Raw genomic sequence first — 21,909 nt, forward strand, 5'->3', positions numbered from 1 at the left:
AATACAGGCAGGCTTGATCTACACACGCCTAGTGCCTTTCCCCTTTCCAGCTTAGCACTAGGCCAGTGTGGTGCTGACTCTGTCATTTCTTTGAGGGGATCCACCTGATCTTATTGAACAGGTACTTAACGAGGCAAAGGGGAGGGCAGGGGAAGACTGAGAGTTAGGACTTAACGAATCGCTAAGCATTATGGCTGGGACTGGTAGGGACAGAAGAAAAGAGTCAGAGATAACACAAATCACACCAAATCTTTGTTGAAAACTGGGACCAAACTCAAACCATTTCGCAGGTACTGAAAATCTTCAGGGAACTTTCACCTCCTACCCCCTGGTCTATTGTTTCTGGCCTGGGCTGGGAGCACGTGTACCCAATTACAGAAAGCTCTCTCCCTCCTTTGGATTTTTTGTGATATTTGATTTTTTTTTCTTAAAACATCAGCTCCCAGAGTCATGGGATAATAGGAGAATCTCAGCTTTCATTTTTAAAGCAAGTACATTTCTAGGCCTCATGGCTGTGGAGAACTGGGAAATGTGACCTGAGTGTAATCTAAGGGCACAGAGACAGGAATGCAAATAAAAAGAAATCCAGTTTAAAAAAAAATCTTATAATTTTTAAGCCAGTCTTGTTATTTTCAGACACTGACTCGTGATTTTGGAACACCTGGGATTAGCCATACTATTGAGGACACATATATGCAATAACTCACACATTTCAAACTTTCCATTTGTTGGCATCATTTCATCTGTGAGAAACGTTGGGAATTGCAGCCTATGATGTAGATGGTTTGCAATGTCTCATGTGACTGAATAGTCCAATCCGAGATTTGCATGATCTTTGGCAGTTATTGCAAATGTCTGTATCTTGGCTGGGGGCTGCTTGCTTCCTATGGGCTCTTTTCTCTTCAAGCTGTAGGAGCCAGCTTCTGTCATGGACTTTGATACCCTGATGGAGACGATGGTGTCACTTGTTATGATCACTTGCCAAGACTTCCCATTGGTCAGGATCAATTCCAAATTCCTTCATCTCTCGCTTGCATGTGTCTTTCTAGTGAAGCTTGGGAAGTCCTGTTGCTCTTGTTCCTGGTGATAGCTCCCCGAAGAGCATGTCCTTGGGTATGCATCCATCTTCCAACCTACTCAGATGGCCCAGCCAGCGCAGTCGTCTTTGCTTGATCAGGGCTGTCACACTTGGCAAATTTGCCCTTTGAAGAACTTCTGCATTGGTGACTTTATCCTGCCATTTGGTGTTAAGTATGCGGCGTAAACAGCATAGGTGGAAACTGTTTAACTTTTTCTCCTGAGGAGCATAAGCTGTCCATGTTTCCCCACCATACATGAGAGTGGTGAAGACGCAAGCATGGTACACTAGCATTTTGGTCTTGATGGTCAGCTTTGAGTTGTTCCATGCTCTTTTAGTTAGTCTGCTAAAGGTGGTGGCAGCCTTTCCAATGAGAACATTTAGTTCTTCTTCCAGTGAGAGGTTGGTGGTCACTGTAGAACTTAAACAGCTGAATGTCTGGACTACTTTTAGCTGGTTTGCATTTAAGATAATTGAAGGATCTTGTGGAACCCCCGTCCTAATACAATCATTTTCTTGATGCTGATGGTGACAGCAAACGCCTGACAGGCACTTGAAAGGCAGTCCATAAGTTCTTATAATAGATTTTCATCATGGGCTATGAGGGCAGCATCATCAGCGAATAGAAGTTCTGTGATTAGCACCTTTTTGACTTTGGTCTTTAACTTAAGTCGTGACAGGTTGAAGAGTTTCCCATCTGACCTTGTGTGGAGATACACTCCATCTTTCATGTCCTTAAACGCACAGTTCAAGAGTACTGAGAAGAAGATTCCAAAGAGTGTAGGGGCAATAACACATCCTTGCTTCACTCCACTTTTCATCTCCAAGCTGTCCGAAGTGGACCCGTCAAACTGGACAGTTGCTCTCATGTTGTTGTGGAATGAACATATAAGATTTAACAGAGTTGGTGGGCATCTTATCTTTTCTAGTATTGCAAATAGACCTGCTCTGCTGACTGAGTCCAATGCTTTGGTTAGGTCCACAAAGGTGATGTACAATGGTTGGTTTGGCTCTCTACACGTGCCTTGGAGTTGACGCAGAGAAAATATCATGTCTATAGTTAATCTTCCAGCCCTGAATCTGCACTGTGATTCATTAATTAATGAACGAACTCATTGGCTATAGACTGGTGCAGATCAACACCTCAGTTAACTCAAGTGTGGGGACATTGTACCATCAGAAGTTACTCATTCAATCACCACCTCATCCTCTACAGCTAATTTACATGCAGCTATTCTATTGGCTGTAATGACTCAGTGGTATTAATGCATCTCATGAGGCAGGTAAGTATCAACCTTCCCTATTTTGCTGATTGGGAAGCAGATACCAAGAGGTTCAAGATACCGAAGTTGGTCCAATGAAAGATATTACCTCACCCACCTTGTCTCTCTCATACCCTGGGAACAACATTGCTCCAACAACACGGCATACTTTTAATAAATCTCTTTTCAGACACAGCATCCTTTCAGTAGGACCACCTCAGTGGTTTTGTTAAATTCCTTTTAAAACATATTTTATATGAGTAGCTCATACTGCTGTGCCAATATTTAGAAGATCCTAGGCCAATACATCAGTCCTGGTGCAGCCCATCCACCTACCTCCCACCCACACATTCCTGTCTGCAACCATGTTAGCTTCAGCTTTGCTGCTGCTGCTGGTCAAATAGAGGTTACCCACCAGTAATCAGAGTTCTTCGGGATGACCACCTCAGAGTCCCACTCTTGACATGTTCCATCCTAAGAGTGGGGATGTGCAAAGGCTGTTTCAAAGAACAACAGCCTGTCGCAAGTGAGCTGCTCCCGGAGCAATGCATTAGAGTAATGTCATCCCAATAGTGCATGAGACAGGAAGTGAAATTTCAAGAGTGAAATTGACTCAAATGCACCAAGTAAACAAATTTTTAAAAATACAGGGAGGAAAAAGACAGGTTTCAGAGCAGCAGCCATGTTAGTATGTACCTGCAAAAAGAAAAGGAGTACTTGTGGCACCTTAGAGACTAACCAATTTGTCTGAGCATAAGCTTTCATGAGCTACATCCGATGAAGTGAGCTGTAGCTCACGCAAGCTGTCAAGGCTCCTTCCCCACTCTGAACTCTCAGGTACAGATGTGGGGACCTGCATGAAAACCCCCTAAGCTTATTTTTACCAGCTTAGGTTAAAACTTCCTCAAGGTACAAACTATTTTACCTTTTGCCCTTGTACTTTATTGCTGCCACCACCAAGCATCTAACAGATATATAACCGGGAAAGAGCCCGCTTGGAAACGTCTTTCCGCCCCAAAATCCTCCCCAAACCCTACACCCCCTTTCCTGGGGAAGGCTTGATAAAAATCCTCACCAGTTTGCATAGGTGAACACAGACCCAAACCCTTGGATCTTAAGAACAATGAAAAAGCAATCAGGTTCTTAAAAGAAGAATTTTAATTGAAGAAAAAAATAAAAGAATCACCTCTGTAAAATCAGGATGGCAAATACCTTACAGGGTAATCAGATTCAAAACATAGAGAATCCCTCTAAGCAAAACCTTAAGTTACAAAAAGACACAAAAACAGGAATATACATTCCATTCAGCACAGCTATTTTATCAGCCATTTAAACAAAACAGAATCTAACGTATATCTAACTAGATTACTTACTAAGTTCTAAGACTCCATTCCTTTTCTGTTCCTGGCAAAAGCATCACACAGACAGAGAGAGCCTTTGTTTCTCCCCCGCTCCAGCTTTGAAAATATCTTGTCTCCTCATTGGTCATTTTGGTCAGGTGCCAGTGATGTTATCAGAGTAACAGCCATGTTAGTCTGTAACAAAGCCCGTTGCCAACTGTGCCCACATATCTATTCAGGGGACACCATCACAGGGCCTAATAACATCAGCCACACTATCAGAGGCTCGTTCACCTGCACATCTATCAATGTGATATATGCCATCATGTGCCAGCAATGCCCCTCTGCCATGTACATTGGTCATACTGGACAGTCTCTATGTAAAAGAATAAATGGACACAAATCAGATGTCAAGAATTATAACATTCATAAACCAGTCGGAGAACACTTCAATCTCTCTGGTCACGCGATTACAGACATGAAAGTTGCGATATTACAACAAAAAAACTTCAAAACCAGACTCCAGCGAGAGACTGTTGAATTGGAATTCATTTGCAAATTGGATACAATTAACTTAGGCTTGAATAGAGACTGGGAGTGGCTAAGTCATTATGCAAGTTAACCTATTTCCCCTTGTTTTTTCCTCCCCCCCCCACCCCCACCCCAGACTTTCTTGTTAAACTCTGGATTTGTGCTGGAAATGGCCCACCTTCATTATCATACACATTGTAAGGAGAGTGATCACTTTAGATAAGCTATTACCAACAGGAGAGTGGGGGGGGAAACCTGGATTTGTGCTGGAAATGGCCCAACTTGATTATCATACACATTGTAAGGAGAGTGATCACTTTACATAAGCTATTACCAGCAGAAGAGGGGGTGGGGGAGAGAAAATCTTTTGTAGTGATAAACACCCATTTTTTCATGATTTCTGTGTATAAGAACAAACATCTTCTGTATTTTCCACAATATGCATCCGATGAAGTGAGCTGTAGCTCACGAAAGCTTATGCTCAAATAAATTGGTTAGTCTCTAAGGTGCCACAAGTACTCCTTTTCTTTTTAGTGAGGTTATCGTAGCTTCTTAACCCTTTACAGGTGAAAGGGTTTTTCCTCTGGCCAGGTGGGATTTTAAAGGTGTTTACCCTTCCCTTTATATTTATGACACAAGCTTAAATAAATTTGTTAGTCTCTAAGGTGCCTCAAGTACTCCTTTTCTTTTTTTAGGGGGGAAAAACACCCTCTCCATTTGTCATAAAGAGGTTACTTTTGGCAACAGTAAGTACAACGTTCTCAGAATGCAGTATTTGCCAACCATTACTGTTCAAAAATCATGAATCAGCACCCTTCCCCAAATCATGAGACTGATTCAAAAATCATGAGCTTTGAACTTTAATAAGTGTAGGGTTTTTGTTATTGGTCTTCTGGGTTTTGAACCCTGAGGGTTCATGTTTCCCAGCCCTTCTGTGTGAACCTGATGGCTAGAAATATAATTTCTATTTAAAAAGGAAGCTGAGATTATCATGTAATCACATGACTCCAGGAGCTTGGGACTTTATGAAACAATATCAAATATCGTGAGACTCACAAGAGTCAGCAACACGGATATGGCAATATGATTTTTGGCTTCACAGTCTTTCAAATAACATGCCTGAGCTCACAGTGTGACCACCCAGAGTAGAATCCAAGAGTTTCTGGCTCCCAGTCCTGGGCTGAGACTGCTAGATCACAACATCACCTGAACCCTTCCGCTTCAAGGAGGTGTGGAGACATCCTCAGCAAGCAGATCAGCACTGAGGTGGTTCACAGAAGAGGGCAGAATGGAGGTGTGGGGGGATGGGAGGTTGCCTCAAGTAAACCCTACAGTACCAAGATAAGAAGTGGGCAGTGAAAAGGAGAGGAACTGAGAGATTGGATATAGGCAGGGATAGAGCTAAAGGGACGATGAGGCATTTGGACTAGGGTCCCGATCTTGCAGACAGCTACTCCATGCAGACAGCCCCCTATAAAACTCCCTGTAAGTCAATAGGGCTCTGAGCAGGGGTCCACCCATGGGGAGCAGCTCATAGGATCAGGGCCTTAATGCGGAAGGAGAAAGGAAGGCAATGAAGGGGCTTGAGGAAGAGAGGTGAGCTGGCTGGAAGTGGGAGAAGAAGGGGGAGAGGTGTAAGAGGTTCTGTGAGCCTGATTCCCCACTGCTTTGTATGGCTCCCCTTCTGGTCTGAAAGCACTTTACGCCCACGTTGCACAGGCATAAATGACTGCACAAGGCAGTGCAGAATCAGGCCATGTGGGTGTACGTCTCTGTATGTGTATATGTGAAAGAAAGACTGACTTTCATGTACCGAAATTCCAATCACCGCGGGGGAATGTCTCCACACACTGAAATTGCTGATAAAAACCTGCCAAACTGATGGGGGACTTGGAGAGGGGGGAAGTGTCATCAAGACAGATAAGTGAGGAAATAACACCTTTGAGCAGTAGCTTTCCTGTCAGCACCTCACAACGCCTCCCATTCACAGAGAAGCAGCCACCCCGATCATAAGTCACTCGGTGCCCTTTGTGAATCCTTAGACTAAATGGCAGATTCCATGATAAATCATGACAGATCCTCCATACACACCAATCCTACCCACTCCAGGGACAGGCACTTGAAACATATGTTTTCACTGCTTTATTATACAGCTGCACCTTGGCGAAATAATGGAGCCTTTGCGTCTCTCCTTGATCTTTTGGTTACAAATCAATCTCTCTCTCTCTCTCACTCTCTCCCTATATATATATTGATATTTATATAGAGTAGAGCCCTTCTGCTGCATCCCGTTCCTCAGCACACAGGTGCATCCGACCGTGCTGACAAGTACGCGTTGTCACGTCTGAGCATACAGTGTTGCTGCTTGAAAGGAACATGCTGGCACTGGTCACAGAAGGCAGGCTTGGAGCCACGCCCGCTCTTTACTTTGAATCTAGGCAGCACATGGCACTGTTGCCATTTAGCCACCTACCTCCCCGCACCCACAAAAAACCCAACTGCACACTGAAAACAAAGACAATTATGGGCTGTGATAGCACATGAGCATACTGGTGGGGCCTTCTTGGCGGACTGTCTAATAGAGCAAGGGCTGGGAAACAGGACTCTCGGGGCTAGTTTATATTGAGTATTTATACAAGTGCAGCTACGCTGCTCTGAACCCCGGAGAATGGGGCAGCACGTCTCCATGGGGGGCTGCAGCAGAGTAGCTACCTTGGGACAAGTATCTCCCTTAGGTCCCATGCCCAGCTCGGCCCCTGGCACTGGCAGGAGGTGGGAGGATACCATGACTAACTTCTATTTTGTTTTCTAAAGCTTTGCGGTTCGCCTTTAACCCCAGAATTACGTCAGCCAGCAAAGCTAGAATCTCCCACAAGCTGAGGGACTTTAAGTCCAAGCCATAAGACACAGGCTCTTCTCAACGACTGGCTCTCGTTTACCATCTCGGTAGATCCTGAGCTGTTTTCAGCTCCAAAATAATAAGATTCTGTTTTTTAAAGGATTTTTCATCCTAAAGGATCTCAAAGTGTTTTATATGGAGAGGAATCACTTCACCCACTCGTGATCTGCAGCTGCCCCCGAAATATAAGGGCTGAGCACCATGGCCCCGATCCTGCAAAGCACTTAAGCAGGTGTTTAACTTGAAGCACTGGAGTAGTCCCAGTGGCTATTTGTGTGCTGAAAGTTAAACATGTGTCTAAGTGCGGTACTGGATCAGGGCCTTACAGCATACAGCAACACTGCGGAACAGTTCAGGACAGGCTGGGAAGACGAATATTACCCCCATCTACAGCGGCAAGGGGATGTGGGGAGGCAGGAAGTAATGACCTGAGTGGGAACCTAGCCCTGCCATTGGAGGGTGCACGCATGCTCTCACGCAATGCCAGGGAACATTTAGGGATGGAGCTGAGTTTATACAGCCAGCCATGAGCTGAGCATCCAACCCCTGACCAGGCTTGGAAATGGCAGCCTACGTTGTTGGGCCCGTTTTGCCCCTTACTCTCAGGGAGAAATCTCACCTCCGGTTCTGCACAGGCCTGAAGACGCCAGGAGCACTTTGTGGGCACAACCCAGGCAGTTTATCTGCAGCACAATTAACAGTATCCTGGGAATCTCTATGACAGACAGGTACCCACCGCAGCCACAGGAATTGCTCTCAGTCCCCCCTTGCCTTTCTCTCCGCCCAGCCCTTGCAAATGCTAATTCATTTCAGCACCTGAAGTGCAAGATATCATGAGCATATAGGGAACATCCTTACTGTCATGGTAGTTATGCTGTCCCCAGCATGGCTGGCTGCCCTACGGATAGCATCAGGGACAGGCACTGGCTTATGTTGCTTTGAATGTTTCACCAAATCAGATCACATGTAAAATAAAAACACCCTTTTGCTCTGTTGGCTACCCCCGACAGCTTGGCCACCCTCAGTGTTGTAAGACAGGGACAGTGGTTTGATACAGTTGTGGGCCAGGACTCCTGGGTTCTATTCCCAGCCCTACCACCACCTTGTGTCCCTACACAGGCCATTTCACCTTCAGTTTAGCTATGGGTCTGGCAATACTGTCATGAGCGGGTAGCACAGCTGGACAACATTTCAGCAAATTATCTTCGACATTTCAAAGTTTGACAAAAAATGAGAAAAAATATTGATGAGACTGGCAACCCATGTGATACATCGTTAAACGACTACAACCCATAGTCGATGGGACCACATCCTGAAAGAAATCTTTCCCAAGCTCCCTCTTCTGGCCTTCCAACAACCCCACAGCCTCCCCAAGCTCATCATCAGAAGCAAGCTCCCCAGAGATCATGACCCACCAACTCAAAGTGATACCAGACCCTGCCAGAACAACAGATGCGAAACCTGTACACATATCTCCACTACTACAATGATCAATAACCCCGCACAACACACCTTTCAACATCCATGGCTATTACACATGGCTACACATGGCTATTACAACATGTGATGTACCTCATTCAGTGCAGTAAACGCCCCAATAACAACTATGTGGGTGAAGCCAGGCAATCAATACGCTCTCAAATAAACTCACACAGAAAAATGATAAAAGACAAGAACGCTGTGGGCGAACACATTTCATAAAGTGATCATTCTGTATCTGACCTCTCAGTCCTCATCCGCCAAGAAACCCTGAACAACACCTTCAAAATATGACCCTGGGAGCTTAAATTCATAACTTTGCTAGACACTAAAAATCATGGACTTAATAATGATACTGGATTTATGGCTTATTGCAACAATCTGTAACCCACTAACCTTCCCTTTCTGTCCTAAGACTGCAGAGGTGTTAACAGGCCGCTATACCTTGAATAAAAAGAACAGGAGGACTTGTGGCACCTTAGAGACTAACAAATTTATTTGAGCATAAGCTTTCATGAGCTACAGCTCACTACAACTTTTGTAGTTGGCTAGCAGTTTCTCCTCCCTTGGTGTTCACACCTCACACCTGCTAGAAGAGGGACTCATCCTCCCTGACTGAACTAACCTCGTTATCCCTAGCCTGATTCTTGCTTGCATATTTATACCTGCCTCTGGGAATTTCCACTATATGCATCCGACGAAGTGGGTATTCACCCACAAAACTTACACTCCAGTAGGTCTGTTAGTCTAAAAGGTGCCACAGGACTCTTTGCCGCTTTTACAGATCCAGACTAACACGGCTACCTCTCTGATACTTATGCTAAACAATCTATTCAAGGTTGTATTTATCTGTGACCCTTTGAGTGCCTTTCCCAGACCTGAAGAAAAGCTCTGTGTAGCTTGAAAGCTTGTCTCTCACCTTGTTTTCTCATATCCTGGCACCAACACGGCTACAACAACAACACTGCAAATATTGACAACACTTATTTATATTTTATAATTATTTTATAATTACACCGGACCCTTGCTAGAACGTGGGATTTGGGATCCATGCGCCGGACCACGTTAACGCGGGGACCGCGTTATAGCGGGGACCGCGTTAAAATGAATTCCAATTAAAGTAATTAAATTTGGGATCCATGGCCGCAACCACGTTATATGCGAATTCGCGCTGTACAGACACGCGTTATAGCGAGGGTCCGGTGCATATGGTAAAAATGAGAAAGTCGGCAATTTTCCAGTAACAGTGCACTGTGACACTTTTGTATTTTTATGTCTGATTTTGTAAGCAAGTAGCTTTTAAGTGAGGTGAAACTTGGGGGTACGCAAGACAAATCAGACTTCTGAAAGGGGTACAGTAGTCTGGAAAGGTTGAGAGCCACTGTATTACAGCACCAGTTATGGTGGCTTGGCTGTTTAACTCAAGCAGTAGCAGCTCAGAAGGTCTCTGGTTCAGTCCCTAGTCTCTAAGGTGCCACAGGGACTCCTCATTGTTTTTGCTGATACAGACTAACACGGCTCCCGCTCTGAAACCAGTCCCTAGTTTGTAGGGCAAGATAGGGACTCCCACATAAAGATGACTTGCTTGTGAGGAAAGTGGATGTCAGGCTGCTAAGGACGGGGGAGAGAAAGAGAGAGCTGGAAGTACCAGAGGAAGGAAGGTCTACTCTACTCCCTCCAGGAGGCTGTTGGCTATTGGTTCATGCACAGTGACCCTGGGTAGGGTGAGGGCTAAATGAGGCTTTCAAAGCACATGCTGTGTCTGACTCCTGAGTGGCTGGGAGTAGGGAATTGGGCAGGAGGAGAGACTGAAAAGGAATTCCGCTCAGTGGAAAGCATGGGCAAAGCACGTCCTACCCAAAGGGACCTGCATCCCCCAGGTGACTTGCAGTGGACTAGGGAGCCCTACAGGCAGCTGATTTACCAGCTGGTTGTCACTGTTACGATCTGAGGGCTGCTATGTGGTCTCCATAAAATGAGTCAGTGGCTCCCAGAATGCAGACAACCATATCCCCACTGGCACCAATTGGCACCCTTACTGGCAGTCTCCGGTCCAACGAAGAGCCATCTAGTGGCAAGCAGGGCATGAGCGTTCCTTTATCACACAAATGACCAATGATACATTTTCCCTCTCTCGTGACGTCCAGATGGTGATCGCAAAGCACTTTACAAGCCTGCACAACTCCACTGATTGCGATTGGTTAAGCCCCTGTCCTAAACTATCAGCGCATTAGAAAACTTCATACAACCTCCCCACCCACAAAACCTCATAACGCACAATGAACTGCAAGAGCTCTGGGAAATTAGCGTTGTGCCCAGGCACCCAACATAACCCCCTAGAACTCTCAACAACTCTCAGTACACCGCAGCAGCCCTGCCATCTCCCACACCCAGCAAGGCAAGCCCCCTCCATAGGCCTGGATGGGAAGGTGGCTGGAAGTAGCAATCTCCCCCTGGATGACAGATTGACCCCTTCCTGATGTCTGGTTTTATTGGTACTTTAAATAACAACACAACATAAACTTCAGCCTAAACTTTCGCCTCCAGTGTGGCTGGTTCTGAGATTTCCCCCACCGGACCGCTTTGCCCCAGATTCTAGTTCCCTCTGCCCAATAGAGGTTCCAACTCCTCTTATATTCTGGATGGAGCCAAAAGAATGTACCTGCTAGTAGAATTCAGTGCTGCTCCTGCACCCTTCAGTGCCGGCCCACTATAAATATCAGTTCAACCATTTCTAGCCCAACATACCACAAGATGCTCCCTGAAGCCTCAGCATCTCTTTAGTGGTTGCACTTGCTGCTTCAGACATTCGGGTGCCAGTCGGCCAGCCACAGAGTAAAGGCTTTCAAAGCATCCCAAACAACCTGGGAGGCTTACCTGCTTCTCAGACATGATGTACAGGTGCTCGTGATCCACTGAAAAGGCCATATCTCGTAATATGGGGCCGGTGTCCACCACCTGCACGATCTCATACTCCAGGGCGCTACTGGTGGGGCCATCTACGCGGATCTGCAAAGCAAGGACAAATGGGGAGAGAGAACATGAGTGTCTTCCCTTCCTGGCACAGGGTTTGCAAGCCAGTCAGTGGTCTATGAATTAGTAGCTCACTCCACCACGGAAACATAGACCACAGCTGCCATCACAGCCCACACATTGCAAGTCTTGTTCCTTGCATCCTCAGCCAAAGGCTAATCCTAGGAGCCAACCCTTGTCCAGGACATCCTGGAGGGATGGATACTTTATGTAACAATCTATGAGGATTGTCCTAGGTTCATTTCACCCACACACAACGTTCCCAGCTGTGGAGCTTGCATGGAGGAGCAGAGGTAAAGGTAAAATGATGCTTTAGTAAGTTTCCTATTGGTTAGAGGTGGAACATCTCCATGTGAACTGATATTTCTCCTTTAGCCAGCAGGTGGCACTACAGGAAATTGCAGACATTGGGTTTCATGGGATAATTTATCCACACATACCATGTGCCTCCATCCCAAACACCACCCAGGCGCCAAAGTGAGAGTACTGAACAGGAAAGGCAAGGACAGGGTTGCCCATGGACTACTTCCCCATGATGTAGTCCCCACTGGTAAATGAGGCACTGAAATAAGACCCTGTAACACCACAGGGCTGTCATTTCAACTGCACATTTTGATTCAGGTCCAGATGCAAGCCCGCACCTGCTTAGAAACTCCTCCAGCAAACACACACACACAGCCCACAGCCCTCTCCCAATATGCACACACCAATGCCTAATACATACACACACACACACACGTTCCCCACACACACACTCCTGCAACATAGGATCACAGCCAGAACCATGCACATGACAGTGCCCCCGCCCACCCAAAACCCAGTAAATGCTTTTCCAAACTGGAGAGGAGCTGGGACTGCACAGACCACAGGCTCCCAGCCACAAGGTTTAGCTCCAGGGCACTCTCTATTTGGATGGGCTTGTCTTGTATGCCTAGGTGCCCATGTTGGGCCCATCACCATAGCATCAGTGACGGATGCTGAAGTGCCAGTGTCTTAAAAGGCTGAACGGAGACATAGCAACACAAGTCTTAACACAATGAGACAGCATCCCAACCCAAACATTATGATCTGACAGTTTTATCTGGAGGGCACGGGAAGTTTTAAAAGTGGCCATCATAGGATGTGGGCACCCCACCTGGTGATGCAGATGGGTGAGCCTGGATATGTGGGGCTGGATATTCAAGACCAAACCTCCCAAGTATCAAAACCACAGTGACCCTGTAATAACAGCAGCTTCCTAACTCAACCAATCTGCTCTGTGTGTTCAGTGTCAGAGCTGTTGGTTTCAGTCACTTCAAGATGTTTGCTCTACAGACCCAAAAGAACGATGGGAGGGTGAGCTGCCCTCCTTTCCTCCTGCTGCATCATCAACGTATGATGGTCCTCTGGACAAACCCAGGGGTTGCCCAGGTCTCATCGAGGCCATGTCCTGCAAACCCTTTGTTACTGCTGATGATGCCTGGGAAGGAAAGAACTCCAATGGAGTTTGCAGGACTGTCAGGTTAGAAAAGGTTTTCAGATGCCATTGTTATTACCGTCAACATTTATATGGCCGTAGCACCTAAAGGCCAACTAGGTGATGCACCATTGCACTGCACAAACATATTGAAATCGACAGCCCTGCCCCCGAAGAGCTTGCAGTCTGAAAGGGGGTGAGAAACTCAGGCGGGCGAGACAAAAAAGTGGGTCAGGAGGGCGCAACAAAAACAAGAGGAGGCATGCAATTCACTCACAGCAAGGGGTCCCACGCAAAAAGCTAGACAGATGCTTAGAAAGGCAGGCAGCTTTTTCCTTGCCACTGAGCACATTTGATATAGAAATTACCCACCACAGACATGGCATCCTCTGATACTAGTCTCCTCTCAGAGTAGAATCACTCATGATCTACGGAGGTCACTGATTTTAGGAACATTGGAATTGCTATAATGGATCAAACCCACAGTCCATCTACTTCAGTCTTCTATCTCTGACATGGGCCAAGCAGATGCTTCTGAGGAAGGTGCAACAAACCCCACAGTAGGCAGGTGTGGGGTAATCTGCCCGCCACTCCCAAGAAAGTCTTAAACCCTGAAGCAGGAGGTTTTAGATCCCTCCCAACATAACATTAACTATGATAACTCTGCATAGTCTTGCTATCCAGATAAATGTCCGATCCTTCTTTGAATAGTATTAGTTTATTCTTGGCCTCAATGGCACCCTGTGGCAGTGAGCTCCACAGTCTAATTCCTCATTGTGTGAAAAAGGCATTTCCTTTTATGTTTCGAATTTGTTGCCCTTTGATTTCACAGAATCTTCCATTCTCCAGTAACCAAAAGCTATGGGACCTTTCACCAGCCAAACCACCAAAGGGCTGGCAAGCCTGAAAGCCCCAGCCACTGCTTCTCCCCTGCACGGTGACTCAGGAGAAGTATTGGGCTCTTCCTGGAAGAAGGGAAGGCAAAGCCCAATGTGAATATGATAGTTGATGAATGAACAACTGCTTGGTGTTTTGCGCTCATGTTCTCAATTTGCTGCTGACTAAAGCAGGCCTAGGGCTACCAGGACTTAATGATCCAGGTCAGTCACTTTCCAGCTCCCACGCTCTCTCTCAACTGAGTACAGAACAGGCCTTCTTCCCCTCTTCCTGCTTTCTCCTCTCACCCCAGAGGAAACAACAGGACACTGGCTCTTGACAATACTGAGAAACCAACCAGTTCCCTTCCCTTACACACAGTCTGTGAGCTTGTTTGTTTTAACTCAATCTTTCAGCCAGGAAAATCAATCACTGAGTCATTCTGTACAATAGGTGGGAATGGATTAGGGCCCTGCTGTGCCTGAGAGAAAGGCACAAGGAGGAGAGACAGACACAGAGAGGAGTCAGGAACGAGAGGACACGAACAGAGAGCAGAGATGGTCGAGCCATACAAACTGATCTCAGTCCTCACCAATCCCAAAGAATTCTTAGCCCCATTTGACAGATGGAGCAACTGAGGCACAGAGCGGTTAATGGGCTTTCCCAAGATGACATAGCAAGTCAGGAGGGCATAGCAGTCAGGAGTGCCTGGATCCCAGCCCTGTTCTCCACCCACCAGATCACACTCTGCCTTCAGGGAGAGCAAGAGAGTAGCAATCACCATTGAGCAGACTGGAAGAGGCTCAAGAATTTGCAGCCACTTGGTCACCTTGATGGATCTGGTGACAGAGTCACTCTCAATAACTCCCACAGGTGGTGGTCAGATCACAGACTCCTGCACTGAACACCATCTACTCCTTCTGTTATTTATTATCGTCTGGGACCAGGGGTTCTCACAACACATTTTTTGCTGGCCTCAGAGTGCAGCCACCAACTCTTGCTGGTGGCCGCTCTGAAAATTCTTCCAAACTTGAGCCCTGCCACCCCCGGGGCTGAAGCCTGAGCCCTGCCGCCCCACGACGGTGGGTCGGGAACTCACCAGCCACCTGCAGAGTCCCAGGTTCCTCCAGTGCCATGCCCACTGGCCCCCCGTGTCTCCACAGGCGCTGCCCAGAGCCCCCAGGGAGGCTGTGCGGTGCAGGGCGCCAATCCCTGCCGGCAGCATCAGCAAGCACCAAGGCAGCACATCCAGGAGCAACAGCTGGGTGATGCAGGGAGGGGCCACTGCTTTCCTGCCCTCCCCCCTGTCTACCCCCCGAAATCTCTGCCCAAGAGGCTGTCATGGCTCAGAAATGACCACAGCCCAAAACGTGGCAAGAGCTTCCCAAAGGGCAGACTCACCAGGAAAGACCTGTTCTGCCAGCTAGTCCAGCCTGCACCCAGGGCAGGATTGTTCCCTACCGTGCATTCCCCTGGCCCAGGGCTCTGTCCAGCCCACTTTCAGACGGCCCAACTGATAGAGCCCTCCACCTCCTCCCTTAGGAGACTATTCCTCAGCTCAGTCAATATCCCTGTCAGGAAGCACTCCCCGGTGCTGTTCCTGTCACTCAGCTTCATCCTCAAGCTCCAACTTCTACTCGCTTGCGTGATCCTAAATAACCTCTTCCCCCTCCCTGGTGTTTCCATCCTTCTGACACTCGCAGCTGGTTCAGAGCTCCCCGTCTTGATTGCTGGCCAGGCTAAACAAATTAGGAAACCCTATCAAGCAGCTACTTTGGTCATTGGTTTCCATCACTCTTAGCTGCCACTGGGGTCAGGTGTGTGCGCTGAGAGGTAAGCCAGCAATTACCACCTCCAGGCTCAGCCAGAGCCCTCATCCTGCATTGGGCCCCATTAGAGAAGAAGCACACACAGCGGAAGAGGCAGGCGGAGGAGTTACCAATCTGTGCAGGCACGGTGCATGGTCCCCAGGGAGCTTCCCCTGTATGTATGGTGCAGGTAAACAATTGCAGTGGCCTTGCACCGGGAAAGCAGCGATACTAGGGGAGAAGCAAGAACGGGATTTCACAGCCATTGCTAACCTAATTGGCTGCAATGTCATTATTCTGCAGCAGTAGGGGGAGGAAGGGAGGCAACAACCTTGTTCTACACACTCATTTGTACACACACAAGCTAAGGCACAGAAACCAAACTGTCCCTAAAGTTCAGTACAAATGAAGTTCAAGGAAGAAAATTCTGGAGGGAGGTTAGTACATCAGATCCACTTTTCTCTGGCTATGTGAGTTGGTAATTGCGTACGTGTAGCCCACTGATGACTGTGTTACACGGCCTTGCCTGTGCGAGTCTGTTACGGGCCGGCTCTCTGCCAGGGAGCCCGGCGCTTTGTCTCTCGTTGCAGAGAGAGACTCGTGCTTTAAGCTCCAGAGTGCCCTGGTCTAATCCATTCTGCGTTGGCCACCATGGCAGCTGTTGAGTCCTTCTTCTCTCCCCAATGTTAAGAAGAGGAGGTAACCATGATGGATTCCAAATAGCCATGTTCATGAACTATGTACAAATATGCAAGATCTAGCTACCTATCATAGAATCATAGAATCATAGAATATCAGGGTTGGAAGGGACCCCAGAAGGTCATCTAGTCCAACCCCCTGCTCGAAGCAGGACCAATTCCCAGTTAAATCATCCCATTTGTCCACTGCTGCTCTGGCAGGCCTCTGACGGCTTCTGCAATAGATGAAAGGGAGGCCTGTTAGCAGGCTCCCAAACTCCTTAAAGGGATGTTACACAACTACACACTACAGCAGTCACTCCATTTACCCTTCCCTCTCGTTTCTGAGCATAAAACTCGCCTGGCTGGTTTCACCCTCTGTTTAGAGGCAGTGTCATTTCCTGATTTTCAGGCCCCAGCCCAGTGCCGCCATGGTTAGGTTTTCAGCAAAGGGAATATGTGAAGGGAAAATAAAGAAGGAGCTCATCAAAATGGAAAACAATCATCACAAGGAGATTTCTGTTCAGCGCAGGGCCTACGGCAACCTCCCTCTGCTGTTCTGGGAGTGAAACCCCATTTGGGATTAGCTACCTGAGCCTGACTGTGGGCTGACGGCTTTGGCCTCCTGCACAGGGAAGCATCAGATGTAAGGGCTGAAACCACTGTGCCGGAGTGATACCAAGAGTGCTTGAAGGAGGCTGGCCTGCGTCCAACTCTGCTACAGGCCTCCTGCTGCCACGACCATCACTCTGTGAGCTCGCTGGGAACAAACAAAGGTCTGATAGGCCCCCTTCAGATCTGCGCAGAAAACTGGATCCAATGCCCAAGATTTGTGTTAGAGATCAACCTCCCTGCACCCCCAGAGCTGTAGTGGGTGTGAGGTTGAGGGAGGCATGGAGCATTGATCCACTTCAAACCCCACCCCCATACACTGACTGATCCAAGGGGTCTCTGCTCACCCCATGCTTAGGCTTAAAGAGAAAAGAGGATTTGCCATGAGGACTCCCCATGGCTTTGGCCCAGCAGAGCGGCTGCTGGGGGAACCAGTAGCTGACAAGGATTAAAGAGAGATCAAACTGCGAGTTATCCATTGTATAGCAGGTGGTGTAGAGAAAGCCCTACGGGCGAAGGCTGTAAACCCAATTGCCAACCTGATTTAATACAAGTGCTGGGGATGTACCCATACATCGACAGGCACCATCTTCAGAGAAAAAAGAAAAGGAGTGCTTGTGGCACCTTAGAGACTAACCAATTTATTTGAGCATGAGCTTTCGTGAGCTACAGCTCACTTCATCGGATGCATACTGTGGATGCATACTGTGCATACATCTTCAGAGAGTTCTAATGAATGCTGAACCCAAATGGAACTCCCCTGCATATAAACCCACACACGCCACCCAGCACACACACACCTCATACATACCCAGACACGCACGCAGAATCTTTATACACAGTTCAGTCATGCTCACCTCTACACTCAGCAAATACCCCCATACCTAATATGTGCATTCCACCCACCCCACACTAAGCCAATCTGGCAGTTGTAAAGGGCCCTGCCATAATGACATTAATTCCGCTCCTTGGAAGACTATAGTCCTTGGGTTTTATTCAGCGAGGTGGGTTGCTATTAAAACATCAGCATGACGCTTCACAAAGGTCAGCTAGTGGGGGACCCAGCCTGGCAGCTGGCTGTTTGTTTGTTTGAACATTATCTGGGTCTGGCTATTTATTTGCAGCCATTGAAGTAGCAGACAATAAATATCCTCTCCCAGTAGCAAACAGATGCTTGCACTGTTCTGGCTAGTGTGGGCCTCAAAATGATCTCCTTAATGAGCAAACAATGCTATTAATCTTTAAAGATGCAGGCTCCCCCTCTCCACTGCTCACAGCCTCGGCCACAGCCAGCCCTGAAGGAGTTCTTGCGAGACACCCGGGAGATCAGGAAGCTGAAAGAAGGCAGGAGCTTCCTTCATTACATTGGCACTCAGTAGCTTTATCTGAGCCGCTCCAGCTGGCGTGGGGTCCGTGGCTGGGAGATGCTTCGCTGGGATCTGCTGGGGCGAACGGGTGGCCGGCTGGTGCCTAGGAGCTGGTCTCCCCTAGGACAGCAGGGGCTGACTCAGGAGTTCGAGATTACTTGGCTGAGCTAGCTGGGGATGTGAAGTGGGTCGACAAGGAAGAAAGGGGCGTAACCCCAGAGGACCGGCAGGTACTAGGAGGGAGGAGATAGGAAGAGAACGCTGATGAAGCACAACTCGTGCTAGTGGTAAAAAGCACCCATTTTTAAGCACACTAGTAAAGCACAAACACTTGCATTTTGCACTGTGATAACCAGCCTTCTGCTATGGGATCCGATATAACACCAGGCTCTTGCAGAGCACTTTCCAGCCACCAGTCTCAAAGTGCTTTACAATGAAGGGCAGTAGCATTATCCCCATTGTACAGGTGGGGAAACTGCATCACAGAGAGATGAACTGACTTGCTCAAAGTCACACCGCAGACCGGTGCTGAGAACAGAACCCAGGTCTGCAGAGTCCCAGGCGAGTGCTCTGTGCATTAGGACACACGATTTTTTCAGGACAGAGGGGAAGGGCGTGGCCATTTGCGGAAAAATAGCATCCTCGTCACTTTGTCCATCGATTCTGCCTGCATTTTCTTCCCCGAAAGCCATCTCCCTTTGCTTGGGACATCACAGCCAGTTTCCCTGCATAACTTGATCCATCCATTCTTTAAATCATGTTTGTAACACGCTTTGAACTCCACTCAGCTCCACTGAAGCCCAGGGGAGTTTACTTACAGTGCTGCAGGCTGGGGACGTGCTGCTCAATTCCACTATAACGCAAACAGCATGGGGAGAAACACTAACTGAACAGGAAGTAAGGGGGGAGTGGAGCATGGCTCCAACCCATAATACACTGAGTAACCCAGTTAGCGCCTGGATGAGCACTTTACTACAGGGCCTTTGGTGGGAGTACTATGATGTTGTTGTTACTCCACTGGCTGAATAGGCAGCCGACTAAGATCCTGGCTGAATGAGGGTCATTTTAAAAACAATCAGGGGCAAAGGAATGTAGAGAGTCATGGCTGGATCAGCAAAGTTGCCCCCAAACAGCACGTTGCCCAACACTCTCTGGGCGGCGTCAGCAGGCCTTTAGCTGATGAAGTTAAAGGAAATTCGTCCACCGCCCAAAACGCTTCCAGGCCAGCACTCCAGCAGCTTCCACTCAGGTAGCACTAACGCTTGATTTTGGCCATGAAATTGCCCAGTTTCCCAGGGGGCATGCCTCAGTGACTGGAATGAGGATTATGGGGCTGTATTTCAAAGCTGGCAGCCCGCAGGTCACCAGAATCAGCACAAGCAGCCTCCACCTGGCTGCACAGGGAAAACCAGAAACCGAACGGCAACAGCCACGTTTGAAAAGAAAAAGACAATTAAAAGGAGCGTGGGAAAGAGCAACCCCTATCTGACTGCCAGCTCCCAATGTGCCTGCCCCGCCCCCGTTACCTCCAGTAATTCAGAGTAGCCCCCTGCCCTCTCACTGCACCTTTCACACGCGGGTCTCTCAACGCCCTTTACAGGCACGAATGGGTTAAGTTTCACAGCGCCCCTGCAAGGCTGCCAACGGTGGCAATTGAGGCAGAGAGAGGTCAGATGATGCATCCAAAGCTACTCAGAATTAGTGGATGGAGGCCAAGATATAGTGATCCTGGGGGCCTCGCATTTTGGGGCGCCTTGGGTGAGACACCTTAAAGGAGCCTGGGTTTCCGACAGGACCAGGCCACCTGCCTTCTGAAAATTGGGCAGCTTTCGGGTGTCCCAAGTTGGGCCTACCATAAACTGAGCCACCCGCGTCTCTTTCAAAAGCCTTGGCCAGAGCCCAGTACAGCTGACAACCTGTTCAGCTCTAGGCCATACTCCCCCTCGTCCCCTATTTCTTATTGAAAACATCGTCATTTCCCGCGATTGGATTACAGGTTTGAAAGCTCCATTTCCAAAAGGTCCACGTAGCCTTGGAGCTCAGCACATTAATTCCGATCACACTGAGTGGCGCCCAGCTGCAGCGTTACGGCTGCACCGGGGCCTCTCTAATACCTTATTGCTTTTCCAATATCAGTTCCTCCCTGTTTTATGAACCTAATGTCTCCCAGCAGACTCCGGCACCGCTGGCTACTATTCCTGGTGTGGGGAGGGGGTAGAGAGACAGCAGACGGCGTATGATCTAATGGCAGGATGTTATTATGATGATCTATTTCTGCTGTTCCATTGATTTTGGTTACATGATGTAGCTCTATCGATCTTGGCAAAGGGGGAGCAGGCTGGCAACACACCATCTTTTCCCCATTTTCCCTCCGTCTCGGCGCACACTCACTGGCCAAACAAGCTGCTCTAATTTGTCTAATGCCCATTAACAGTTGATCAATTTATAATAAAATTTTGCACTTTTATAGGCCCTTTTACCCACAGATCTAAAAGTCCTCTCCAAGTGCTACTGAATGAAGGGACAAGTCTCCCTTCCCAAATCAGGTGAGCGTTGTTAGCCCCTTTTTCCAGGTGGGGAAACTGAGGCACGGTGCAGTTCAGTGACTTGCCAAAAGTCAGTGAAAAAGTCAAAAATGGCACCCAGATCTCCTGGTTCATAACTTTATCTCTGAACCATGAAGCCAACCTGCCCTTTCTAATTCTGTCCGAGACTGTTGATCTGACGATACCCATAGACCTACGGGTGAGAGCTCAGGGTTCACCTGACAATCCACCACCTGCACTTGGTCTTGTCAGAATTTTGCATAGCAAGTTGGGCATTCTTTCCTTTCCACACCCAGGGGTTTTAAAGCCATTCCAGACACTTCTGTTTCAGTGATAGCTGCCACTCACACCAGGGGCGAGGCAAACCAGTCCAGGCAGAGTCAAAATCAACCCAAAACCATTGCCCCCAATAAATATTGACCCCAAACCTTCACTTCAAACTTCCTGGCAGCCTTAAGCCCTCACCTGAGACTGGGATTGACCCTGAACCTTCACCCCAACTGGAACTGACCCCAAAACTTTTCCCCCCACTCACAAATGCCCACACCTCTGCAAAGGCTCGCACAACCACATACACACTTGAAAATGAATCTGCAAACACATACATGCACCCTGCAGACTCCACAGTGCCCACACATCCAAAGACCAACTCCACCACACCTCCTTGAGAGAGACGGACCCACCCGCCCCAGAGGCATCCTGATGTCGCCTGCTGTACAGTCAGTAGCCGTGGAAGCGAGGCTCCAGGCTTATGCATTTCGCCTGCACGGACTAAACTTTATGGTCAATGTGATCAAATAATTTTAACAAATCATTCACAGCAATGTTACCAGAGCCCGGGGGGTGAACTCCTCCCGGGGCATTTTCTGTGCAGCAAAACATCGGTTTTCAAAGAAAAGGATTCCCTAAAACACCCCCTGCTAATCCGTCTAAACAACATGAATT

General features: G+C 48.0%; 1 protein-coding gene across 1 annotated transcript in view; it reads right to left on the reverse strand.

The window, feature by feature from the left end:
- PLXNA4 (plexin A4) overlaps nucleotides 1-21,909 on the reverse strand; it is a 612,910-nt gene that overhangs the window by 305,402 nt on the left and 285,599 nt on the right. The window contains exon 4 of the mRNA XM_074942701.1: nucleotides 11,467-11,598. Within this exon, the coding sequence (XP_074798802.1) occupies nucleotides 11,467-11,598 (132 nt within the window). The remainder of the gene's footprint in view (nucleotides 1-11,466; nucleotides 11,599-21,909) is intronic.

This window comes from Natator depressus, chromosome 1 (genome assembly GCF_965152275.1).
Source record: "Natator depressus isolate rNatDep1 chromosome 1, rNatDep2.hap1, whole genome shotgun sequence".
Taxonomy (NCBI): Eukaryota; Metazoa; Chordata; order Testudines; family Cheloniidae; genus Natator; species Natator depressus.